At 54.0% G+C, this 25,865-nt stretch overlaps 3 protein-coding genes across 7 annotated transcripts in view; 2 read left to right on the top strand and 1 right to left on the bottom strand.

The window, feature by feature from the left end:
• The window catches only part of TNIP1 (TNFAIP3 interacting protein 1), a 53,477-nt gene extending 42,487 nt beyond the window's left edge, over positions 1-10,990 (top strand). For 4 of the 5 annotated variants that reach the window (XM_066273029.1, XM_066273033.1, XM_066273028.1 and 1 more), the window contains 7 exons: positions 1,710-1,838; positions 5,579-5,710; positions 6,691-6,816; positions 7,366-7,431; positions 7,747-7,938; positions 9,536-9,626; positions 10,229-10,990. In XM_066273029.1, coding sequence (XP_066129126.1) covers positions 1,710-1,838; positions 5,579-5,710; positions 6,691-6,816; positions 7,366-7,431; positions 7,747-7,938; positions 9,536-9,626; positions 10,229-10,263 — 771 coding nt within the window. In that variant the 3' untranslated portion in view covers positions 10,264-10,990. Of the gene's footprint in view, positions 1-1,709; positions 1,839-5,578; positions 5,711-6,690; positions 6,817-7,365; positions 7,432-7,746; positions 7,939-9,535; positions 9,627-10,170 lie in introns of all 5 variants that reach the window. The other variant, XM_066273030.1, reaches the window with a different exon arrangement.
• A 511-nt stretch (positions 10,991-11,501) lies between these two features.
• Positions 11,502-19,560, bottom strand: GPX3 (glutathione peroxidase 3). Its single transcript, XM_066273034.1, has 5 exons — positions 19,396-19,560; positions 14,761-14,914; positions 13,453-13,570; positions 12,926-13,025; positions 11,502-12,569 (listed from the first exon to the last, which is right to left on the bottom strand). Exons 1-5 carry the CDS (start codon positions 19,480-19,482, stop codon positions 12,348-12,350), a joined length of 681 nt encoding a protein of 226 aa, XP_066129131.1. The 5' UTR covers positions 19,483-19,560; the 3' UTR covers positions 11,502-12,347.
• A 5,097-nt stretch (positions 19,561-24,657) lies between these two features.
• ZNF300 (zinc finger protein 300) overlaps positions 24,658-25,865 on the top strand; it is a 32,039-nt gene continuing 30,831 nt past the window's right edge. Inside the window, 1 exon segment of the mRNA XM_066273027.1 lies at positions 24,658-24,698. Within this exon segment, the coding sequence (XP_066129124.1) occupies positions 24,664-24,698 (35 nt within the window). The 5' untranslated portion in view covers positions 24,658-24,663.

Genomic DNA, 25,865 nt, shown 5'->3' with positions numbered 1-25,865 from the left:
TCTGATGCTCACGAGCTATGTGGCCATAGGCAAAAGCACTTGCCTTCCCCAGGCTCCAGTTTCTCATCTAAAAATTGAGAAGATTGGACTAGCTGTTGCTTTTTATATTGTCTTATTTTCAAACAGAAGAACTTTTTGTTCAGTTAAACTCTTATGGACCAGGAGGCACGGTGTAAAAGAGAAACGGGCCGGCTCTGGTGCACTTGATTTGGGTGGGGTGCTGTGGAATGTTGAGAGTGGTGCTGGCTCTTTGTGGGGGAAGGGCTAGAACATTAGATGAAGCCTCTGTATTCATTTATCTAGTCCTTGTTCAACAGAGCACACACGTGGCACTGTACTGGGCCCAGTGGTGAATAGTCCGGTCCCACCTTCGAGGGTGAACAGATGGCAAACAGCTAATGATGGAAGCAAACAAGCAGAAGGGCGTTAAGTCCGACACAGGAGAAGTTACAGGGATCAGGGAGAGGGCAGAAAGAGGAACCAGATTCAGTCTGGGGGGCCAGGAAGACATCCCTCAAAGAAGCGTCTGATTTGTCATGCACATGACTGATCCCAGCTGAGGTCCTGCAGGATCCTGTTACAGCTTAGAGAGGGAAGGCCATCTGACCCCAGACTCATGGGAGATTTTATGTCGCAGTGTCCTCCCTTTCATGGGAACTTGGCCCAGGCTGTATTGTTTAGCTTAAAAATGGACATTTCCGGCCCTGGCCGGTTGGCTCAGTGGTAGAGCATTGGCCTGGCGTGCAGGAGTCCCGGGTTCGATTCCCGGCCTAGAGCACACAGGAGAAGCGCCCATCTGCTTCTCCACCCCTCCCCCTCTCCTCTCCTTTCTGTCTCTCTCTTCCCCTCCCGCAGCCGAGGCTCCACTGGAGCAAAGTTTGCCCGGGCACTGAGGATGGCTCTGTGGCCTCTGCCTCAGGCACTAGAATGGCTCTGATTGTGGCAGAGCAATGCCCTGGATGGGCAGAGCATCACCCCCTGGTGGGCATGCCGGGTGGATCCTGGTCGGGCGCATACGGGAGTCTGTCTGACTGCCTCCCCATTTCCAACTTCGGAAAAATACAAAAAAAAAAAAAAAGACATTTCCATACAGTCTGTAGTTCAGAGTTACCTCCCATCACCATGTGACACCCAAGGGCCTTATTTGAGCTGTCAGCCAGCCTCAGTAATCGCCTCTTCCCTTGAAGATGAGTATTAGGGAGGACACGGCCTATCTTGTCTCGTGAGCGCAGTCACATCTTGTGACTGTCAGCCCTGGCTCTTTGGCCCCTTCCCCTGGCTGGCTCACATCAGTAGGTAGACAGGTCCCTGGATCTGACAGCTCCTCCCTCTCAGCATGAGGAGGTGACTGTTTCAAGACAAAGTGCAGCTCTGTGAAAAAGGACATGTGGCGATAGAAGCCATGCTCATCCTGGAGCCTCTTGAGCGGGAGTCCAGGACAGCTCCTGCAAGTTCTGACCGGGGCTCCCCCAGCAGTCCCTGGCTGTGACACTGCCCCAGGTCTCAGCTGGCTGGTGCAGGAGCTGGTGTCAGAACCCAGGGCCTTTTACTCACCCAAAGTGCCTGTTTGAGGACAGAACCATATGGGCACTACTGCTCTGACCCCAGGTGCCTTGTGTGGTGCATTATGGGTGAGGGTGGGGTGGCAGTGCAGGGAGTCCCTGCCTGCCGGAGAGGGCCCCTGCTCACCAGCCCTGTGCTCCCTACAGACTGACAAGGAGCAGCTGTCAGCAGAGGCCAAGGAGCTGCACCAGAAGGTCAAGTACCTGCAGGATCAGCTGACCCCGCTGACCCGGCAGCGAGACTACCAGGAGAAGGAGATCCAGCGGCTCAACAAGGTGGGCACCTTGGCCCTGGTCCCTGGGGCTGGCAGAGCTTCCCTGAGCCCAGCCGCAACACCCGCCCCATCACCAGCGCCCCCGATCCTCAGCTCAGGAGGGGCGAGTCTGGGTCAGGGCGCTGGTGCTGAGGGCCTCGGTGCAGCCACGAGTTTCTGCTGCCTCTGCCTTACCCTCCCCACAGACTGAGTGGCCAGCCCTGGAGTGAGCCTGTGCTCGCCCCTCTCCGTGCCCCGCTCCCCCCCTCCGTGCCCCGCTCGCCCCCCCTCCGTGCCCCGCTCGCCCCCCCTCCGTGCCCCGCTCCCCCCCTCCGTGCCCCGCTCATCCTCCCTCCGTGCCCCGCTCGCCCCCCCTCCGTGCCCCGCTCGCCCTCCGTGCCCCGCTCGCCCCCCCTCCGTGCCCCGCTCGCCCCCCCTCCGTGCCCCGCTCCCCCCCTCCGTGCCCCGCTCATCCTCCCTCCGTGCCCCGCTCCCCCCCTCCGTGCCCCGCTCGTCCCCCCTCCGTGCCCCGCTCGTCCCCCCTCCGTGCCCCGCTCGTCCCCCCTCCGTGCCCCGCTCGCCCTCCCTCCGTGCCCCGCTCGCCCCCCCTCCGTGCCCCGCTCGCCCTCCCTCCGTGCCCCGCTCGCCCTCCCTCCGTGCCCCGCTCGCCCCCCCTCCGTGCCCCGCTCGCCCCCCCTCCGTGCCCCGCTCGTCCTCCCTCCGTGCCCCGCTCGCCCCCCCTCCGTGCCCCGCTCGTCCTCCCTCCGTGCCCCGCTCGCCCCCCCTCCGTGCCGCGCTCCCCCCCTCCGTGCCCCGCTCGTCCCCCCTCCGTGCCCCGCTCGCCCCCCCTCCGTGCCCCGCTCATCCTCCCTCCGTGCCCCGCTCCCCCCCTCCGTGCCCCGCTCCACCCCCCTCTCCGTGCCCTGCTTGCCCCCCCTCTGTGCCCCGCTCCCCCCCTCCGTGCCCCGCTCCGCCCCCCCTCTGTGCCCCGCTTCCCCTCTCCGTGCCCCGCTCCGCCCCCCCCTCCGTGCCCCGCTTCCCCTCTCCGTGCCCCGCTTCCCCTCTCCGTGCCCCGCTCCGCCCCCCCCCCTCCGTGCCCCGCTCCCCCCCTCCGTGCCCCGCTCCGCCCCCTCCGTGCCCCGCTCGCCCCCCCTCCGTGCCCCGCTCCACCCCCTCCGTGCCCCGCTCGCCCCCCCTCCGTGCCCCACTCGCCCCTCTCCGTGCCCCACTCGCCCCCCTCCGTGCCCCGCTCCCCCCCTCCGTGCCCCGCTCGCCCCCCCTCCGTGCCCCGCTCGCCCCCCCTCCGTGCCCCGCTCCACCCCCTCCGTGCCCCGCTCGCCCCCCCTCCGTGCCCCGCTCACCCCCTCCATGCCCTTGGTGTGCTATCCTCATGCACTGCCAGCCTGCTCATGGTTCAGGTTCAGTGAGGCCTTCTCTGAGTCTCCTTCAGGTCACCTTGGTCTGTGCACCTAGGATACCAGCGACTTCTTTCACATCCCTTCTCGCATTTTCTTGTGATTACTTATTTAACATTCTGTCTTCTCATGCGGTGGTGGGAGGTGTGCGTCTTCACTAGGGCAAGTACACCCGGTGCCTGCCACAGTGCCTGGCACCAGACACGTGTTCAGGAAATACTTGCTGACAGGAGTGGATGAGCACAGGCGCAAGGGTTCCTGTCCTTGTGAAGTGGGATCCAAGGAGACAGGGCACCCAGGTGGGCTGAATAAACCCTCTCCTCTGAGCCAAGGCGAGGGGCAGCAGCCTGGGCCCAGTCTGTACCCGCTCTGGGCCCCCATGTTTGGACTCCCACTGTTCCTGCCCACCTCCCAGTGCGGGGGTCAGAGGAACGCGCTGACAGGAGGGAGCTTGAGAGGAAGCATTCGCTGGAGGCCTGGAGGAGTTGTTGAGTCTGTGGGCCAGCCTTTCCCTTCCGTCTGGCTTTGGTGTTGTGAAGAGCATTGATCATGCTGAGTCTAGGGTCCTTGGGACTTGTTCTCACAGGAAAGAATGATTTGGCCCAAGCTGAGTGATTCGGGGTCTAACTCCAGGCAGAATGTTGTACACGGACGGTGCCAGTTATAGAGATGCCGAGGCAGAATCCTTGCCCACCGGGTTGCTTTGGCATAGCTGGGGACAGAACACGGGTGTGGGTGACTAATGCAAGGCTCTCCCTGTCCCTAGACCTCAGTCTTCTCACCAAAAAAATGGCGCAGATGGAGTAGGAGGGTGAAGGGAGCTGTCACCTCCCCTCGCAGCATCCTGAATGGGCTCTTGGCTCAGCTGTTTCCCTGTGTTTCTGGGGGAGTCAAGAGACCAAGTGGGGTCCAGGCCCAAGTGGAGGAAGGTTCCCTTTATTTCCATGCCGTCCAGGGAGGCATTGTGGGCAGTGCTGACACATGGTGAGCAGAGGCCCTGCTGTCCAGGGGGCTGGAATTCGGGTGGCATGGAGGGTGGCCAGATTTGAGAGGTGTTCCAAAGTTCTTGAGTTACATGTTAATAGAATGGAAGGAGAAAAACCAGTTAGTGGAAACCTTTTAAGATGTGAGCAAGGTAGGCTGGCCAGTGGCTCAGTAGACAGAGTGTCAGCCTGGCATATGGACATCCTGGGTTCGATTCCTGGTTAGGACACACAGGAGAAGCAACCATCTGCTTCTTCCTCTTCCCCTCCCACAGTCAGTGGCTCAACTGGTTCACGTGTGGCCCTGGGCACTGAGGATAGCTCCATTGGAGCATATCAGCCTCAGGCACTAAAAATAACTTGGTACTCTAGCATTGGCCCCAGATGGGGTTACCAGGTGGATCCCAGTCAAGGCACATGTGGGAATCTGCCTCACTATCTCCCCTCCTCTCACCTAAAGAAAAAAAAAAGATGTGAGCAAACTGAAATTAAAATCCAGACTAATCTAACTCCAGAAGAGTTGAGGATGAAAGGGTTGGCTTGGTGGGAACAGGTTGTAGAAGCTGAAGAATCTCAGGGCAGGGCAGTTGTCGAGGAGACTGAAGATTCTCCCAAAGGACTTAATGTCCCTTCTAGGTCTGGGTGCTGGGATTGAGCCACACCTACTCAGGGGAAGGGAAATTCTCCCTTCTGTGAAGACCCCACTTTGCCATCAGTAGCAGTGTGACTTTGGACAAATCACTCAGGTCTTTGAACCTCAGTTTTCACATCTGTAAAATGAGGATGATAGTCTTTTCTTCCTAAGACCGTGGAGAGGACTCAGTAAAATAATGTGTGATAGTGTTAATAAATAGGGCAGCATTTATTTTATTTTATTTTATTTTATTTTATTTTTAGTGAGAGAGAGAAAGGGAGGGAGGGACAGACAGGGACAGACAGGCTGGAAGGTAGAGAGATGAGAAGCATCACTTCTTCATTGCGGCATCTTAGTTCATTGATTGCTTTCTCATATGTGCCTTGACTGGGGGATTACAGCAGAGTGACCCCTTGCTCAAGCCAGCGACCTTGGACTTCAAGACAGTGACCTTTGGGCTCAAGCCAACGACCATGGGGTTGTGTCTATTGTCCCATGCTCAAGCTGGCGAACTCAGGGTTTTGAACTGGGTCCACTGCTTCCCAGTCTGATGCTCTATCCACTGCGCCACTGTCTGGTCAGGCAAGGCAGCATTTATTAAACAATACTGGTGGTGGTGGTGATTATTATCATTATCATCAGGACTGGGGTCCCTGAGGTTGACCCTGCCAATGGGGCCTGACGTTCAGGACTTCTGCTGATGGGCCATCCCCTCTCTTCCTGCTCTCAGGCCCTAGAGGAAGCACTGAACATCCAGGCCACCCCATCTTCTCCACCAGCAGCCTTTAGGACCTCAGAAGGAGCTGGGAGCCTCCTCAGAAAACAAGAGCTGGTCACGCAGAACGAACTACTGAAGCAGCAGGTGAGCGCGAGGGGCCAGGCAGCTGTAACTCGCAGTCCACTCTCGGGCCATTGGCCGAGACCTCCATCTGGTCGTAGGTTTATCCTTTCCAGCAGTGTGTCCCGAACCAGGCCCTTTCTCTGCCACCTCCTTCGTTTGGCCTTCTCCATGCCCACTGTGCCATTATTTACCTAGTATTTTAAGAATAAATTTTAAATAAATTACTTTCAACAAATGTGAATAAAAAGGAGGTTGATGTCACTACTATAAACAGAAAACTGTTTGTTATTTGCTGTAAATAAATAACTGTAAGCAAGAAATACAGTAAGAGCAAAGTAGTGTTATTAAACCTGAGCCAGCTACTCTTGTCTGAAGTCTGAATTTGAGTTCTCTTCCCTTTCATTTAAGGCAAATGAACACACGCTAGAAAGACATGAAAAACACATTAGCATAAAACGGAGACTTTCTCCTCGAGGGACACAGAGGTTTGAAAGGAGATGGAAAAGGTCATAGCTGTCCTCTGTGTTTCTAATTGACGCCGTGCTCTGGGTGCTCCTAAGTCGTGTCGAACCAGTGAGCATCATACTGACAGGCAGTGAGGAGTAGTCTGCAGGTGTAGAGGAGGAGCCCGGCCCAGCCCTTCCCCGCTGGGCACCCGGAGCTCTGGGAGAGTTCTGCTGGCCTCCTGCTTTCGGAGGGCCTCCCGCCTGCACTCTGGTCCCCTGGCCTCCGCCTCGCGCCAAAGCAGACTGAAAGGATTGGACTGGCTGATGGCTGGCCACCTCTTTTTTCTTAAAAGCCCAAAATATAAACTAGGGTATCAGAACGACTCTGTTTGAAGTTGGGGGTGGGGATGGAGGTGTACCCATACCTCTCCCCATGGGGGCTGTCGAGATGGGGGTGACACCAGCTCTGACGTCTGGGATCCCAGCACAGGCCCTGGGTCCCACCTCCTCACCACGCCCCCGCCACTCTCCTCCCCTCCCCGCCCGCCCCTCCAGGTGAAGATCTTTGAGGAGGACTTCCAGAGGGAGCGCAGCGATCGAGAGCGCATGAACGAGGAGAAGGAAGAGCTGAAGAAGCAGGTGGAGAAACTGCAGGCCCAGGTCACCCTGTCGAACGCCCAGGTAGAGAAGAGCTGGCCCAAGGAAGGGGCCACCGGCCTGTCCTCGTGGGGCTGGGGGCACGGGCGGAGGGTCCCTGGTGAGACTGGCTGTCAGGACACTCAGTGCTTCTCCTTCCAGCTCGCTGCCAAGTGTCTGTGTCCCTCAGCAAGACCACCCCCCCACACACACACACACATGTTCTGACCCATGGCTCAGACTTTACACAGTTATGATGCCTTCAGAGAGAACTTTGAGGGGTTGGCCCTGAGCCCCCGCTCTCATGCAGATGCAACTACAAATGTTGATATGGAAGCACAGAGCAGTGAGCTCAATGGAACCCCAACCGGTGTCAGACCTCCCACAATGAGCAGGCCTTACCTGTAGCCTCCCACCAGCCTGGGCCATGCTCTGCCCCACAGGGCCCTTCCCCTGGGCGGGGCCAGGCAGGACAGCCCAGACCAGTGGTCCCATGCATCAGCCGGTCAACCCTGGGGCTGCCGAAGCCCTGGGTCCAGCTTGGTCAGGAGGCGCCTGGGCCAACAATCTTCTCTCCCTCCTTCCTTCTCTTAGCTCAAAGCATTCAAAGATGAAGAGAAGGCCAGAGAAGCCCTCAAACAGCAGAAGAGGAAAGCAAAGGTGAGGGGTCTTGGGGGAGGCAGCAGCACTGAGCTCGCCTGCCCATGTCCAGGGAGCTGCAGTCTGATGGGAGAGGCACTGTGTGCTCAGGTGCCCAGCCAGCTAACGAGGTGGTGCAGGCGGAGCACTCAGAATAGCACTTGGTACGGAGAAAGTGCGCAGGTCGCGTGACCTGCCGTCATGGTTGATATTCCATGCCCATGTGCCAGCCTTCAGAGAACTAAATTCTGGAGGCTGAGGGCTGAGATGGCCATCACTGGGGACGGCCTGTGCAGCCTGTCGCAGGCCAGAGCCAGACACCAGCCTTTCTTGCAGGCCTCGGCAGAGCGCTACCACGTGGAGCCCCACCCGGAGCACCTCTGTGGGGCCTACCCCTATGCCTACCCGCCCATGCCAGCCATGCTGCCACACCACGGCTTTGAGGACTGGTCCCAGATCCGCTACCCCCCGCCCCCCATGGCCATGGAGCACCAGTCCCCACTCCCCAACTCGCGCCTCTTCCATCTGGTGAGTCGGTATCCCTCCCTCACTCCAGCACACACACCGGCCACCTCAGACACTTTCCGGAGGGCAAGGGCAAGGGCAAGGGAAGGTGTCGGAAGCTCCACCCATGGCTCCTTCGTCACAGTGCTGTGGTGTTCGGACAGCCGTCCAGGGCCTGGCTCTGGACTGCTGTCCCCAGGGCAGCGCTCTCCAGAGATGCTGGGGTCACTGGTGCAGGACAGAAAAGGGGCGGGGCAGTGGGAGGGCTCCCTCCCTCCCACCAATGACACCAGGTAGCAGAGTCTGGGTCTGACTTTTCTGTGTGGCTCCCTGCAGTCGGGCCCCACAGATCCACACCATGCATCCTCTCTCCTTTGTCTCTTCCTTCTCTTGTCTTTTTTCAGTCTCCTTTTTTTTTCTCTTCTCTCTCTCTCTCTTAATTTTTTGCTTTCCTTTCTTTTCTTCGCTTATCATTGTTTTACCAAAGAGCGGCTGTCACCTGTCTCATCCTCTCTAGTCCCTCAATTACAGCTCCCTCAGGCCTCCCCACTCTCACCTGGACAGTGACAGCAGCCTCCTCTCCTGGTGACCATTCCTTACACCAGGGGTCCCCAAACTACGGCCCGCGGGCCACATGCGGCCCCCTGAAGCCATTTATCCGGCCCCCGCCGTACTTCTGGAAGGGGCACCTCTTTCATTGGTGGTCAGTGAGAGGAGCATAGTTCCCACTGAAATATTGGTCAGTTTGTTGATTTAAATTTACTTGTTCTTTATTTTAAATATTGTATTTGTTCCCATTTTATTTTTTTACTTTAAAATAAGATATGTGCAGTGTGCATAGGGATTTGTTCATAGTTTTTTTTATAGTCCGGCCCTCCAACGGTCTGAGGGACAGTGAACTGGCCCCCTGTGTAAAAAGTTTGGGGACCCCTGCCTTACACACACCTTTAAACACCGGGGTACAGTGTGGGGCTTAAGAGATCGACTCTGGGATTCTAGCGACCTGGATTCTAATAGAAGATTGGCCGCTTCCTAGATGGATGACCTTTAAAAGGTTACTTAACTCCTCTGGACCTCAGTTTCCTTACCTGTAAAATGAGGATGGCACCCGGGACTATTGTAAGGATGCAATTACAGTCATATCTCCACATCTGCTGGCTCCACATCTGTGGATTTAATGAACCAAGGATTGAAAATATTGGGGGGGAAAATGTTACATTACTGCTAACACATACTACATAGTTAGGCCTACAGTGATGTGTCTGACTGAGCATGCTCAGAATGTTTTTCTTGTCATTATTCCCTAAACAATACAATATGACAACAATTTACACAGCACTTACATAGTATTATGTATTATAAGTAATTCAGAGGTGATTTAAAGTATACAAAAGGATGTGCATAGGTTATATGTAAATACTACAGAAACATTTCATCTAAGCGACTTGAGTGTCTGGATTTTGGTATCCTTGTATGTGTGTTGGGGGGGTAGCAATTTTCCAAGGATACCAGGGAATAACTGTACGCTTGATTAATATGTATTTAGTACTGTTTTGGTGTGGCAGATGCTATTGTAATTTTCAAGTGTGGTTATTGATTACTAAGCACCAGTTTGTTTCAGCCGGAATACAACTGGCGGCCGCCCTGCGGAGGGGTACGCAGTCAGACCTTCCAAGTGGCGGACTCTCCTGTGGCTAGGCCTGCCGAACCAGGTGAGCGTGATCCCCAGCACAGAGGAGTCCTGCAAGGGTCCCAGCTGTGCAGAGAGGGAGTGGGCTCTGGCAGGTGGTAGCAGGCCCCTTCGCAGGAGTTTTGTGTAACAGCCACTGCAGGCAACCTGGGGGGCAGTACAGCTGGAGGACTTAGTGGTTGGGAGGGGGGTTGGGCTGCCCAGTCATTTTCTCATGTTCCCCACGGAGTCCTGGAGGTTCTGTGGAGTCCTCGGAGGCTGATCTGGTGAGTGGCAGACGGTGGCCAAATAGGCAGGGCTGCCCCCTCCTCCGCACTGCCCCACTGCTCGGATGTGGAGCGGGACGAGGCTCCAGAACTTCCCGGATCTGGGTCTGTGGGCAGGATTTTGAAAACCTCTGTGCCCCAGCTCCCTCCTCTGTAAAGGGGTAGTAATCTGCCTGCTTCATGGGGCTGAACTGATGGGACCGAGGAGGAACGTACCTAAGGTACTTAGCCCAGGGCCTGGCGCTCTTAACACCCAGTAACTAGCTGTTCTCTTCACCGTCACCGTGTTGGTTTCCACAGGACTTTGAAACCTACTGTACCACCTCATCTTTAAGTCCGCAACATTTTTTTTATTTAGACTCCACAAAAACTGACCGCAAGGGGCCTCAGTGAGACCACAGCACGTCACTTGGCTCCACCTTCGTCTGGCAGAGCTAGCTGACCTCAGATCACCGAAAAACGAGAGGCCATGTGCTCTGTGTGGACAGAGTCTCAGCCGGACAGGAAGCTGAGATGGGCCACCAGCTTGTGCCCCGGCCCCAACCCGAACTGTTTACAGACTGGGGCGGGTCTATCCAGAAGGCTTCCACCTGGGCCCCTCCTTTGGCACAGCCGGGGAAAGCTCACTACGCTGCCATGGAGTGGAGAGAGGACCTGCCATCCTTTGTGGATTCCGCTAGGGGGCGTCAATCTCAAGAGTGGGGTACTGCTGAGACCCTTTCTTTCAAAACTTTCCCAGAAGTGGTTCCAGCCCCATGTTCAACTCATATGTGTTTAATTTTTGCTTCAAGCTATGTAGTATCAGGACCTAGATCACGCCCATCCCTTCTCCTCCCCGAGGAGCTGCGGGAAGAGTAGGTTTGCCTCTGGGAGCAGAGAACGACAGGATGTTCTGCCGCGAGCCCTCCGCTCCGCCCATGGCAGCCTTGCTGGTACTGCTGCGGCCTGGGACAAAGGCCACACCAGCAACATCCAGAGGGGCCCCAGGCTGCAGCCGCCAGGCCTTGGGCCCTGCCACTGGAGGCTCGCGGTGCTGGAGGCCTGGAGTGGGTTGGCTGTCTGTCCCTGGGCAGCTCTTTGCACGAATCTTGGACATAAATCCAAGTGGAAGATTCTGTAACTGGTGTTTTTGTGTACTGGCTAATGTTCCCCTCCCAGTCAATCAGAGTGCTGGTCCCTGCCCTCTGTGCCCAGTTCTCTCCAGTCTCCCGAGAGCATCACCATGACTCTTGGTTGATACCCTCTGGGGTCCTGCTCAGTCTCCGTGGAAGAGGGGCATCCAAGGGCAGTGGAAGGAGCCTGGGCTGGGTGGGAGTCGGGGGACCCGGGTCTAAGTTCCATTTTTTTACCTCATTCATCAGGAGACCCTGGGCAAGGCCTGGGCCTTCTGTGAGCCTCAGTTTCCTCACCTGACAAATAGAACACTTTATCTTAACCCTAGCCGCCTTGGGAGAGTTGTGGGAGGAAATGAGATCTTTTATAGATTCCAAATGCTGAGTGAGAGCAGCAGAGTGGGCCCAGGTAGAAACCACATGGCAAGGGTCTGGAGCACGCCCTTGTCTCTTCCTCCCACCTCCACCCTTATCCCGGCTGCGGCGGCCCCGTCGAGGAAGCACCACAGTAGACTCAGCTGCTGCAGAAAGGCCTTTACTGGGCGGACAGGGGTGAGTCTGATGCCAGGGGGTCAGTGTGAGGGGTGAGGGCACATCCTCCGAAGTAGCAGAGGTGGCATCCCTGTCTGCGGGTCTCAGCCTGAATGCACTAAGGGCTGGCCCTTCAGACAGGCTCAGGGGAGGTCCGCCCATGAGGGCTTTGGACCCCTCCTTCATGAAGACGTCACTCCTGGCACGGGAATGTGGCCCTTGCTCTCATATCTGCCTTGGCTGCTCAGAGAGCACTGTGGGTGGGGAAGGGAGGGGGCTGGGGAGGGCCCTTCAGGAAGGAGAGTATCCAGTGGAGACGAGGGAGACTGGGCAGTGGGGTAGACCTAGAACCCCCTGGACACTTCAGTGGTGGCATTTGGAGGCAGTGGGAGATGCTGGCCCCCGAGCCGAGGTCCAGGTGGAGCAGAAACATTGGATCTAGAGCTGGCTTTTCCTTTGGGCTTAGCTGAAAGTGAATTGTTTTCGCTGGATCAGAGACCCGGAGAGAAAGGGGTGTTCTCTAGCAATGCCCTCAGCATAAAGCTGTGGGCAGACATGGCACACCTTCCTGGGTATTCATGCGGGTAGACACGTGGCTATGCACTCAGGCGCATTCACACACGTGGTCACACACCTGTAGGCATGTGGGCAGACACCCGCATGCACAGCAGTACAGACATATAACTGTTTGCACACTTTTGTGTCAGGCTAGGGCCTGGTCCTATAGGAAAAGATCTATGGTGGGAGTGTGGTATGGCTGGAGAGATGGATTCCTTCCTGAACAGAGTCCCTCCCCAGCCCTGCGTGGTGGACATAGGGTGGGGCAGGCCTCAGTTACTTCCTGCTGACCCCCAGGGCTGCCTGCCGCCTCATGTAGGCCAGGATGTCCATCTTGACGTTGCTGACCGTGGTCCGGTGGTGCCAGCGCATGATGGGTTTACCGTCTGGCCCCACTAGGAACTTCTCAAAGTTCCAGCGGATGTCGTGGACCTTCATAGGTTCCCAGAAGAGGCGGTGAGGTGAGCCCAGGAGCTCCGTGGTGGGAGGACAGGAGTTCTGGAACAGGGATGAGTACTGTTAGTCCCAAGCAGGGCCCTCCCACCCTCCTCCCCAGGGAGGAGAACAGCCTGCTGCCGAGAAAAAAAGCACCAGTTTGGGAGGTCAAAGACTGGATCCCACAGCCATCTTTAGCTCTAGCAGATGTGAGAACCTTAACTTGTCCCTCCTGGGGCCCTGCCTGGGCCTTTGTAAAATGGGCTAATGAGATCCTAGGATGTGCAGAGCCCCTAACTGGGATGATAGATGCCGAGAGATTCCCCGAGAGTGGGCAGGGGGCAGGGCCCTGTCTGCATGGGCTGCCCAAACGGCGGCGGCTGGTGGAGCAGCTCCTGCAGAGCCGGCTGCACACTCACCTTCAGGAACGTGTAGACCTTCTGCTCTTTCTCCCCGTTCACGTCTCCTTTCTCAAAGAGTTGGAAATTGGGGATGTAGCCCCCACCTGGTCGGACATGCCTACAAGGAATGTTCTTAGGTGAGTCTCAAGGAGATGGGTGGGCACAGGACTCAGAAATGAGAGGAAGGGGCAGAACAGGGCAGGCGCTGTTGGGAATCTGGATTTTATTCCCTAGTGGGCAGTGGGAGCCAACAACTACTGAATGGGCATATGCATAATGTGGGGCTGCAACCTTCTTTTCCAGGTCGGTACCTTCTCAGTAACCCCTGCCCCCTTCGTGTGCACCCTCCCACCCCATCATTCCCAGCCAGTCCTCCCAGCCCGTGTCCCTCTCCTGTCCCCACTTCCCTGCATTCTACTAAATGGGGCTCCTGGGAAGGGAGAGGAGTTTATTCCATCGTGAGTAGCGGCCAATGCAGAAGACGCCTGGGCTGGGACACAGGGCTGGCTGGACTGGAGAAGCCGTCTCTGGACGCTGACACTCACTTGAGGATAGGAAGGATCTCCGAGTTCTCTCCTGGCTCCTGTTTTCCGAATTGGTTGCAGGGGAAGCCCAGAATGACCAGGCCGAATGGTTCAAGCTCTTCCTGTAGTGCATTCAGTTCTGGGCCACAGAGAGAGAGAGAGCAGAGACCGGGGTCCCCTGGTGAGGAGCCCAGCCTCACCCTGACACCACCTGCTGGCCCATTGTTCAGCTGAAGTCACTGAGGCCTTTCTGTGGGGACTTGCCCAAGATCACTCAGCAGATGTGTCAGTGCCAAGATTCAAGTCCCATCCTCCTGACTCTAAGCTGGATGGGCTGGAGGTTTGGGGTGGGGGGCAGAAAGTAATACCCTTCTTCAAATTAGTAGTCACCCACCCGCTGCCCAGGTCCACCACCTGGGCCAGGCTCCTTTAGGACTCAGGATTGAGTTTCCTGGAGCAAGAATTGACCATTCCTGGGAGAAGGCAGAAGACTTCCTTGGGGTGGGGTGGGGCCCTCACAACCCACTTATACTCTGGGAATTCTGAGATCCAAGAGAGGCTGTGGCCCGGCTCCTCAGTGCCCCTGGCCTCCCATACAAGGCCGGTACCCTACCCAATTCACACACGAACACACTACTCTATTCCAAGGGCCTGACAGAAGCATTCTAGACAGAGCACCCCTGCCCCCTGAGCTACCCAGCCCCCTGTCACCCCACTTGCAGGACTTTGCTTATAGTGGCCAGGCAGAACATTCAGACTGCCCTTGCATCCTTCCAGCCCCTCCCAGCGGTTCTGAGCCCCAGTGCATTTTCCCGCGGGTGCTGTCGGCTGTCTGGCCTGCATGGTCCCTCTTTCCTCTGCCCTAACCAAAAAGAAAGGAGGGGGGATACTAGAGATCACAGAACCTGGGCGACAGAGCCCTGAGCCCTTCGCCTGCTTTCCAGGCAGGGCCGAGAGCAGTGCTGAGGGCAGTGGGGCTGAGGGCAGAGGAGAAATTCTCAGCAGGACAGCTACCATTTCATACTCCAGGGAGGACACACTGGGCACAAACCCAATCTCCTCCACTCCTGTTTCAGGGCAGTGGAGGTGCCCGGGGATGAAGGAGGGTAACACAGTCTTCTAGAACATGTTTGAGGCCATCAGATATCAGGCTTAGATAATCATCTTCACAAAACCACAGAACACAGAATTGGGATACATGGTTCGGAATCTTCTGATCACTGTCACCCTTTCCCCCTCGTACCAGGAAATCACCTGCGATTGAAATATTCCCAACTGGTAGAAACAGCCCCAAATAAAGCAGGGGAGGAGGGGTGGGTGGGCTCTTACCAACATACTGGCCCGTCAGGCCTCAGAAGCTGGCCACGTTGACAAAGAGGACGTATTTGCCAGCAAACTGCTTGAAGGGGATGTACTCCTCCCCGTTGATGGTGAGGGCTCCGTACTCGAAGATGCTGCCGCTCACGTCAGCATGGCATTCCGTCTGGAACGGAAGACCAGCACCAGGAGTGGTTAGAGCTGGAAGGGAACTTGGACATCTCCATGTTCAAGATCACGGACGGTCCCATGAACACTCCAAGCTTTGGAACTGGACTAGAACCGAGGCCTCCTAATTCCTTGTGCAGGATAACAATTATGAAAGCACCTAATATGCTGGTAAGTGCTATGGAAACCTGGATACTTCCTTACTGGAGTCATTACCTCACAGCATATGTTGGTTTATAAATATTTACCGGGCCGTGGGGGAGACTGCCCTGACACCGCTGGCTGCGTCCCTGGATGGGCTGATGGAGACTGGTTGGGTGGCTGTTGCAATGGTCTGGGCAAGGGGTGCTGAGGGCCTGAGCTAGACCATTGCAAAGGAAGGACTGAGCAGAAGCAGGAAGCGGCGGATGGAGGGTAGGGATTCAGAGGGTCGAAACCTGGAGGACTGGAAGGCTGAGGCTGTTGTCATAACGTAGAAACGTAGGCGTAAGAGCCAGGAATGGGGAAAGGCCTGCCAGGAAGATGTGGGTAAAGCAGCAGCGCCTCGCATGTATTAGCTGTTCCCTGTAAGTGAACAGTTGTGATGATGGCCCGTGTGACTCCCTCTCTGCCCAACCTCTGCTCCACAGTTCAACCACCGGGACAGGGTATAATGGACTACAAGTCGGGGGACCTGGATTCCATATCCAGCGCTGCCGCTAACTCCCCGTGTGGTGCTGGACTGGCCCTTTCTCTTCTCTGGGCCTCAGTTTCCTTTTTATAATTTAAATGAGAACCTTGAACTGGATCAGCTGTTCTCAGCCCTGCTGGCTTGACTGTTGTATCAGTGGGAATACTGCTAGCAAGCAGGAGATCGCCCTGGACTCTACTTGGCCCCTCCCTCATCTCTGACCCCAATTACAAAAATCTGTGTCTACTCTTGAAAGGATGTGAGGGCATCAGCAACACAATCAGCAGGTGGGCTGCCCATGATGTGATGGGAAAGAAAAGAGCTTGCCACTATTGTATCGGGTAATCTCTATGGTGCTTTCTGGCCCTGACTACCTGGGAGAGGCGAATAGACAAACTAGCGTTATAGACCAGGAGAGTCGGGGACAGGTGACTGGGGCTGGAGAAGCAAATGCACGCCCTCTCTTCCCATCAGTCCCGACTTGCTGCTGCTCGGCCCCACTAGGTGAAGGGAGCCATCTGGGTTGTCAGGGCATGGCTCCAGGAGGGCGGAGAAAAGCCACGTCTGTCTGGAAGACACCCACAGCCCTGCTAAGCCAGGTGAGACTGGGTCCCTCCACTCCCTGACAGATGCAAGCTCTCGGCTTTGGTGCAAATTCCCCGCTTTGCGTGAGTCTAATATCCCATGCCCCATGACTTGGTGGGTGCTAAAGGCAGGCCTTAGACCTAAGCTCAGCAAGCCTCTGGTCCCTGTGTCTCCTTGGCCCCAGCTGGGATCAGTTCCACTTCAAAATGCAAACAGCTAAGGGCACAATAAACACAGCCCAGCTGGTACAGAGGTCTAGCAGCAGCAGGCAAGGCCGCCCTGCACGCTTCTCCACCTCCTCCACTCCGCCCTGATCTGAAAACAAACTCTGGGAAATGGAGAGGAGAAAAAGCCAAGAGGTTGTCCAAATAATGACAGCTTGTAAACAGCCGGAGGATCAACCTCTGGGCATGGTGTCAGAGTGGGGGTGGGGTGTTGGTCTTTGCGGGCTGTGTAGCCCTGGGCAAGTCGCTTTCACTCTGAGCCTCCCAGAATGGCTGTGAGAATCTGATGGCAGGTCAGTCCTGAAAGCCTCTGGGAAGGAAATCCCCACATCCAGGGACAGTGATTATTCTGCCTGCAGCTAGGGAAAAGAGCCCTGTTTCCACATTACTGTGAAGACGCCTCTGATGTTCCCCTGCCAGTGTGAAGAAGGCGGGCATCTCCAGGGGGGACCAGTGACAGAGCGTCCGTGTTTTCTGCTAGGGCCAGTGAGGCCAGTGCTGCAGGTTCCGACCACTGGGGGTCAGAGGGTGGCCCAGAGTCAGGAGGCTGTGGCTTGCACTTACCACTGGGCACTGCAGCCCAGTTCTTACATGAGCCCCCTCTCCTCCTCCAGGCCCATGGAACTCCAGAGTACTGCACCTTAAACAGGGAAGGCCAGAGAAGACAGGTGACAGGGAGAGAAAGTACCACAGATGGGCAAGATAGGGGAGTTCTGAAGGCTCGAGAGTGGGAGGATGGTAGGGACTCAGCCAGGACTCTGCTGCCTGGGGCTGCTGTCTTCTGTCTTCCTCCTCTCCTGTCCTACCACTCCCATCCATGAGATGCTGTGAGAGAACTGGACGGGGAGCAGGAGACCTGAGCTCTGGGCCTGGCCTTGCCTCTGACTCTGTAACCACTCCTTTCTCTGCTCCTCCACTGTGACATGAGGTCAGATTCAGTGCTGTCTTAGGGGCCCTTCAGCTCTGCCGGAATCTGTGGTCCCATGATTCCCTCTGCCTGGTGTAGTCACCTAGAAACCAGTGGTTACTAGGACCTTGTGTACGTCAGCAATTGTTCCTCTGTCCAGCTTCTGTGCAGTCCTTTTGTAGAGCAAGGACAGGAGGGTTCCCTTTGCTCTCTAGCCAGTCCCCTTGAACTGGGAGGAAGCAAACATCCTTCTGGGACTGTGACCTTTGGTCTATCCCATTCTCCGCATGACCCCTGCCACATCTCCTGACCTTGGAATGGGGACAAGGCAAGTGGTTGAGTCCTAGAACCAGGGTTATGACATCTCAACTATCTAAGGACCTGGGAGGACAGATGAACATGCCCAAACTGTCATTAGCCAGCAAGTCCTAGCTGGTAGCATCTGATATGATCATACCTCACCCTAAGATTTTTCTAGAGCATACCCATCCCGTTCTCTCTGAATCCATTTATTCTTCCCTGGAGTGCTGCAGAGAACACTCAGCTGTGATGTTTTATTCACAGGGTCCATGTTGTCACCTTCAGCCTTCCTGAATCAGGGCACAATCATCCGTTCTCTGGCTTTCCCCAAACTGAGGGCATAGGGCCGACTCCAGGGTGTTGGCCTGCACATGGTCTGCCCCCACATCCACTCAACACCCTAATTTCAAAGTCAGTCCCATCCCTATCCTGGATAATACATTTTGAGTTAGGGACTATGATCAGGTCTGGATACAAAGGAGAAGGCTTGGGGTAAGTGGCTTGATACCCATCGAGTCTCTAGGCTGACTCCAGGAGGGACACACTGAATGGGATTTAGGCTGAGGACAGGATGGGATAGAAACGGACAGAAGGAACCCTGTGCTTGAATGGGCTTCCTGAATAGTGGATAGAATTTTGTAAACAGAAATCATAGACTCTTAAGCTCTTAGAAGAAAGACCCAGAAGATTTTAGAAACACAGAGGCTCAAAGCTTCTTTTGAGCTTACAAACAAGTGTGTGTGTGTGTGTGTGTGTGTGTGTGTGAGGTTGGAGACACAACTCTTTCTCTTTGGCTCTATCCCTGTGCCTGGCTTCCGCCTCCCTACCCAGGGGAAGAGAAGTCTACAGGGCCCACCTTGGCATATACAGTTCAAGGAGATAGGCATGTGAAGTCATCATGGCCTCAGTACCCCCACTTTAGCCAAGGGTCATACAGCCTGCTGGGGACAGACTGAGGCTCAGGAGAATTCTACCTCTCCTATTGAGTTGGAGTGTGCTCAGGCTACTATGGGCAGTGGGTGGGGGTTGGGAGGCTGGCCTAGAGCAGGAGACCCTTCAGAGAACAACCTGTGGATTTGCAGCTTCTTCAAGCGTCCCTTCTGACATCATCAGCTTCATTTACTACACCCTCCCACCCCCACCCCCCACCCCCGGTAGGTGGAGAGGCAGGGCCAGAAAGGAGCAGGGATCTAGTCAGGGTCCTGGGTGTTGTGTTCTGCCAGTCCAGAGCTCTCCCTGTCACAGATCTCTGCCTCTTCTACCAATGCCCCAAATCCAAGTGCCTTTCTACTTGCATTTATTCTTGGGCTAGATGAGTCCCCAAGGCAATTCTTTAGAACGGGACCACCCAGCTGCAGTTCTCCCTCCCTTCCTCCTGGCCTGTCGGGCTCCCTGGGGACCTTCGCAGCCCACCAGATGCCAAGTCTCTAGGCCTTGTTCTGTGACCGCACCCCCTTCAGGCTCGACGGGAGGGGAGTAGCTCCGGCCCCAGGTGGCACGGATGTAGCAAGGCGACCCTACGTGGCCATGGGGGAGAAGAGGGACTTTCCTTCCCTATTCACTTTGCCCACCCGGGGCACCTCAGCCTCCAACTGATGGAACTGAGAGCCCAGCTGTCTGGGTGTGGGAGTCCCAGAGCAGTACAGGGAGGCAACGGGAGTTAAGGGCGTCCCTCTCAATCAGATGTCGTCCTTCTGGAGGGGAGCCCAGGAAGAGGGGTGCCTCGCCCCCGAGAGATGGATACCTGGGAGCTGTGCGTGTCCCCCGGCCCCCCACCCCAGAGGCTCACTCACCTTCAAATTCTCCTGCCCCTGGCTCGGCGGGACGAAGCCGGCCAGGAGCAGGGAGAAAAGGCAGGACGCCGTGAGCAGCCGGGCCATGGCGGGCTCGGCGCGTCTCGGGCTCGCCGGAGACGCTGTCTGATCCCGGGCCACCGTCCGTCTGAGGTGTCCGGCGCTCTCAGCCACCTTTCAAGCCCTCAACAATGACCAATCCGCGACCGTTCCGGAGTCCTTGTAGCCAATCGCAGGGCGGCTGGCATTTCAGGGGCGGGCACAATTTGCCCCGGCTTCTCCCCCTCCCCAGGCCCCGGGCCACAGTGACGTAGCAAGTCTGGGCAGAGAGGTGGGAGCCAGGTCCCCGTGCGAGGCGGCCTCCTCCTCTTTGGACTCTAAAGCGCAGGAGGAAGCAGGCACAATGCCCTCCAGCTCAGCCAGGAAAAGGGCTTTGGGAGAACTGATGGAAGGTTCCATCCTCGGGAGCATTTTCCACTCCTAGGCTTTAAAACACCCCAGGCTGTTCCCGCGTCCCTTCTGCCTCCATTCCTGTCGCAGGGATGTTGAGGATTTAAAATGTCAGCAAAATCTGAAGTTAGACTTCCAAGGAACATTTACTTTGTGTAGGTTTAATGTTTAAGAAACCAGCTGTGGGTGCCCTGTCCTAGGAGTTCGAATGCAGCCCCCTCCTGGGTAGAACATTGGGATACCTCAGCTGCTTTGGGAGCAGGGAATACATTTGCCCCTTGTGTAGCCTTGAACAAGTTGCTTCCCATCTTTGGGCCTCGGTTTCCCAGACTGTGTAATGGGATTGGTTGATGATCTCTAAGGCCCTACTGGTTCTGGCTAAATGACTTTCTTCTAAATTAAGTGATAGACGTCAGGAGTCCCTCGAGAGTAAGGACCATAATCACCACCTGGCACCAGGCCTAGAAAACACAACAGGTGCTTAATATTTGCTGTCTTGCTCAATCAGTGAATTCACTTCTCTGCTTGGAGATACTGATGATCCGGTCGGGCAGCTCTGGGCCTGGGCTGTCTAGGTATGATTCTGTCTACAAACAGGGGAATGCATTGAGATCAGTGCTCCCCAAATCTGTCTTACAACCTGGGAAGCTTGTAATACAGATTCCCAGGCCCGCTTCAGAATCACTGCATTAGGATCTCAGGGCAGAGGCTGAGAACCTGCCCTCGGACATGCTCCAAAGGTGATTCTGAGGCAGGCGATTGGTTCCCTGTCTTCTGATGGGGAAGTGAGTGCCTCGAGAGACCATGGTTTTATTATGACTTAAGGTATTGTGTTTCCGTAGGAATTTGGTAGGTGCATCTCAAATCCCACAATCTCCATGAAACCTTCCTTACCTCAAACCACAGCCTGTGGAGTGACGGGAACCTTGCCTGCCAGGAAGAATTTAAATGAGTTAAACTTCAAAGAAAAGAAACATTTGAACAGCGGTTGACACAGAGTATGTGCCCAATAAATGTGATTTATTCAACCACCTCATTTCACTGGAGCCTGGAGACGGGAAACAATTTAGCCAAGTTCCCACAGCAAATAGGAGGCAGAGAAGAGACCAGAATCTGGGTCTCTGGATTTCAGTCTCGGGCTCTCTTTACTTTGTTGTCTTTTTTTTTTTTAATATATTTTTTATTGATTGATTGATTGATTTTAGAGAGAGGAGGGAGAGAGGAGGGTAAGGATTGGGAAGCATCAACTTGTAGCAGTTGCTTCTCGTATGTGCCTTGAACAGGCAAGCCTGGGGTTTCAAACTGGCAACCTCAGCATTCCAGGTCGACACTCTTTCCACTGTGCCACCACAGGTCAGGCTGTTCTGTTGTCTTTTGATGGTCATATATACCCAATGATACAAACAGCTGTATGCCTCAGTTTGTCAGAAATCCATTATATATTAGCGTTGGTTGGCATCTAGTGACCCTCAAATGTGTGCCTAGTATCATGTGAACACCATGAGGGATGTCAAAGAGGTTTTTGGAAGCTATAATCTCTCCCCTCAAGATGTGTCCAATAGAGCGAGGACTAGGATGGGGTAAGTGGGCACCTAGGGCCATGCAAGGGCAGAGCTGGCACCTGAGCGTGAGCACCTCCCTAAGTTTTGCATTCGATGTGCCTGACTTTACCTCACCCTAGTCCCAGTCCTGCAGCTCGGTTTCTTTGGGGCAAAGGAGGAGGCCTCAGAAGCCTGAGGCCTGCTGTGGGGCCACAGATGAGTTACTTTCCTTCTGTGGGCCTCACTTGGTCCATCTGTTAAACAAGGGTCTTTGATCATCTCTCAGTGGTGTTCTCTGTGGCCCTACAGTTCCAGGGGTCTAAGGACAGGGCTGTGCTGCCCCAGACTCAGGAGTCCCAACTTCAGAGACAGTGGGGTGGAGGGGGGGCCTGGCCTGGCATCCAGGAGGTCTTCAGGCTGCAGACTGCGCTCAGAGGAGGGCTGAGCCTCAGCGCCAACAGCATGCAGTCCAAAGGAAAACAGTCCATTGGATGTTTCCAGGAACCCTATGTTTTGAAAGAGTTTATTCTCCACCAAGCTGTTTCCTCTTGCCCTTGGGTTAAAGTCCAGATTCCTTAGCGCTTCAGACAATGTTCTCAAAGTCCAGTCACCTCTTCTTTTGCCACTCTCTTATTCTCTCTAGCCCAGGCGTGCTGGCCTTTAGTCAGTGCTCCCAACAGACTCTTCTCTCTGACCTCCATGTTTTCCTGTGGGCCGTTCCTGCGCCTGGAGCACTCCGTGGTCCCTTTTTAACTGGTTCTCTCCTATTTTTGGTCTCCAGGGTCACTTCTTAAGAAAAAGAGTTTTGTTCAGCCCCCCTTATAATGTCCCTTGTTACAGTTCAGTCCTCCTTATAGTTTCCAGAGCATCTGACGCTTTCTGTATCAATGCTTTGTGGTACTACTCTATCATCATTTTTTGTCTGTTTTCTTCTTCTTCTTTTTTTTTAGATTTAAAAAAAAACTTATATTTAGAGAGAGGAGAAAGAGAGAGAGAGATAGAACAGGGGAGGAGCAGAAAGCATCAACTCCCATATGTGTCTTGACTAGGCAAGCCCAGGGTTTGAACCAGCGACCTGGTCAATGCTTTATCCATTGCGCCACCACAGGTCAGGGTAGTTTGTTTTCTATACTAACTCATAAGGTCCACAAAAGCTTTATTCCTAGCACTTTGAAGATTTTATTTTTATTCATTTTTAGGGGGAAAGAGAGAGAGAGAGAGAGAGAAGAGGGGAGGAGCAGGAAGCATCAACTCCCATATGTGTCTTGACTAGGCAAGCCCAGGGTTTTGAATCAGCAACCTCAGCATTCCAGGTCGATGCTTTATCCACTGTGCCATGACCAGGCCAGGCTATTCCCAACATTTTGCATGGGACTTCATACATAGTATATGCTCAATAAAAATCTCTTAAATAAATAAAAACACTATTTGGCATAAAGAATAAGCAGAGCTTTAGGCCAGCACATGCTAAATGTGAGCCCACAGAACTGAACTGATTCTGACTGTTACTCAGACTTGAGCCATGTAAGTTATGCTGAGTGAGCTTATCAGAGGAGGGTAGATGATTTGCATTGGGGTTTGGGAAAGAAAGGGTGGAGACAGATGCTTTAGACAAATTATAAGCCTGTTTTGCTTCCTACCTGAGAAAGGCACCCAGTACCTCTGGACCCTCTTTTTCTGAGACAGTGCATGGAACTCGCCACCTACCCAGAATATTTGTTGGTGGGTGAATGGGAAGTGCAGATGACTTGGATTGAGGTTTAAAAAAAAAAAAAAAGATGTGCTCTGTGTCTTTGAGGAAGATAGAACACAAGTTAATAAACAATAAAGGCTGTAAAAGCCAAGACCATGTAAGGCAGGCCTACCCTTGCTGAGCAAGGGCTGTACTCAGTGACGGGGCCAGCCAGCCAGCTAGTGGGTCCAAATGGAGGCAGCAGCTGGGAGGCCCGGCCCCATCATTTGGTGCCAAATTCACATAGTTGCCCTGTTTTGCAATCAAAATGGGATTGCGGAACCCAGGTAGGGCCAGTGCTGACTTTCTGAGTAAGTGGCAGATCCAGTCTCCGAGCCAGGAATCAGGAAGCCCATCCAGAGGAGAGGTGGCTAGTAGAGCCTTTGCATTTGCAACGCGTGCCTTCCGAACTCTGAGCCTCCATTTCCTCATCTATGGAATGGGGGGTTGGATAATAAGCGTAACAGCCAGTATTCACCCCACATCCTGTATCTACCAGGTCCTGCTGTGGATCCGCACACTTTTTGAGTAATCTCTGCGACCTCACAAAGTAGCCAACATTTGTATCCCCATTTTGCAAGCAAGGCAACGAATGCATAAAGAAGTTAAGTAAATTTGCTTAAGGCCATGCAGTTGATAGGTGGCAGAACCAGAATTCTGGCCCGGATGTCCTATCTCCAGAGCCCTTGCCATTAATTGCTAAGCCTATGCTGTCAACATAACAGCCACAGATAGATGTGGCCAGTCCAAACAGAGATGTTCTGTCAATGTAAAACACACACTGGTTTTGGAAGACTGTATAAAACCAAAGAATGCAAAAATATTTCAATAAATCTTTATATCATTACACATTGAAATGTTAATGTTTTTACATATTGGGTTAAAGAAAATATTTTTCTTAAAACTAATTTCACTTTTTAAAAAATTTTGAAATATGACTGCTAGAAACTAAATATACAACTGATGTTATATTTCTGTTGGACGGTGCTGGTTTAAGCTATATATTCGTAAGAGATTGGATTGATATAGGATTATGGTCTCCGTGAAATCTAGGTTTGTCTCCTGTCTGAGGTCCTCCAGGTTCAATGATTCACTAGGAGGCCTCACAGAGCTCAGCATGTGGTTATACACATGTGATGATTTATAAGTGAACGAAGACAAAGCAGAATCAGCAAATGGAAAAGGTGCATGGGACAGAGTCTGGAGGAAACCAGGAACAAGCTTCCAAGAGTCCTCTCCCAGTTGGGTCCCACGAGAAGAACTGAATTCCTCTAGCAACAAGCTATGATGACATATGCAAACTGCTGTCTATCAGGAAGCTCATTAGAGACGTGATCAAGGCCCAGGGCTTCTGCGGGAGGCTGGCCGCATGGACATCCTCTGCCTAGCATGCAATTCCAGGCTGCCAGGAGGAAACCAGGTGTTCAGCACAAACCGCATTGTCTGTACAAACAGTTGAAGCACAGTGAGTCACCTTTATCAGTTCTGGGAACAACAGAAATTCTCCTGAAATTAAAGTTCCCGAATGCCAGTCAAGGACCAACCATGCAAGCAGATCTTTCTAAGGATAACAGTCTCCGGTTTGCTTTGTTACTTTTTCCTTCAGTACCCTGGTTTAATTTCAACAGGCCTTGGCACATCCTAAAATGGAGTTAATGACTTCCACTGCCTCCACAGTCTGCTTTGTTGGAGGGAGAGTTCTAAAAAGGGGAGAAGTCCCTAGAAACTATCTCATTCAACCCTCTTATCTGAGAGGCTGAAGCTCAGAGAGGCTGAGTGATTTGTCTAGGGTCCCACAGCAAATACAGGTGTCTATAAGAGTCAGATATGGCTGGGTACAGTTCCAAACTTTTAGTCAAAATGTCCCTTCCCTTGTCTTGATGTTCTTATATGTTGGTAGAACTCACAACGTGTACCCTTTTTCCCATTTCTCGGTAGGAAGTCTACCTATGCCTCTGCTAGGCTTACTCCACCCAGCCTCCATCCTCTCTAGGTTATTGTTAGCTGGGGGACAACAGTGCTGGAGTACTGTATCTATAACAACCTTTACAAACAGTCCCTAAACAGTGAACAACCCACTTCCTACTTCTTGTGGGTTAACTAACAATGCACAAAACCAATGAGATCTAGAGGGAACCAAGAAACTCTAGAGTGGGCCAACCAGACGGGGTGGGAACCTAGCCCTCCTGCCTCTCTTCTCCCTGCAGGACCACTGCTAACAGATGGCCCAGTCAGGTTCCCATCATTCTTACCCCCTCCCAACTCCGAAGGTTTGTGATAGGGGAACTGGGGAGGTACACTTGAGAGAGTTTTGGACTGAGAGTTTGAAGTCCTGATTCTATCTCAGTATGTGCCTTAGAGTAGTCCCTTCTCTCTGAGCCTTGGACTCCCCTCCTCTCGCCCCCAACTCTGAAATGAAGAAATTAGAATTCTGAGATTTTGCCCATGCTCATGAGTCTATGATTATATAGTTTCTCATGCACTAGCCCAGGAGGTTGTTCCCAAGGATGAATGGGGTGGTGCCCTTGAGCGTTGGCCCAGTTGGGGGTTGGGTTACAGGGTGAGAGAGGACCACAGGAAATCACGTTGTCTCCTCCTCTGTGGTTATATCACCTTCAGATGGTTATTTTGATTTTAAATGAGCAAGGACATTTAGTTCAGAGTCTGCATATTACCACCCCAGGCACATCCCCCTCAAGATGAAGAGATTGCGCCTGACCTGTGGTGGTGCAGTGGATAAAGCCTGG

This window comes from Saccopteryx bilineata, chromosome 4, assembly GCF_036850765.1.
Source record: "Saccopteryx bilineata isolate mSacBil1 chromosome 4, mSacBil1_pri_phased_curated, whole genome shotgun sequence".
In the NCBI taxonomy this organism is placed as follows: domain Eukaryota; kingdom Metazoa; phylum Chordata; class Mammalia; order Chiroptera; family Emballonuridae; genus Saccopteryx; species Saccopteryx bilineata.
The sequence above is the reverse complement of the archived record's forward strand: the minus strand, read 5'-3'. Positions and strand labels throughout refer to the sequence as shown.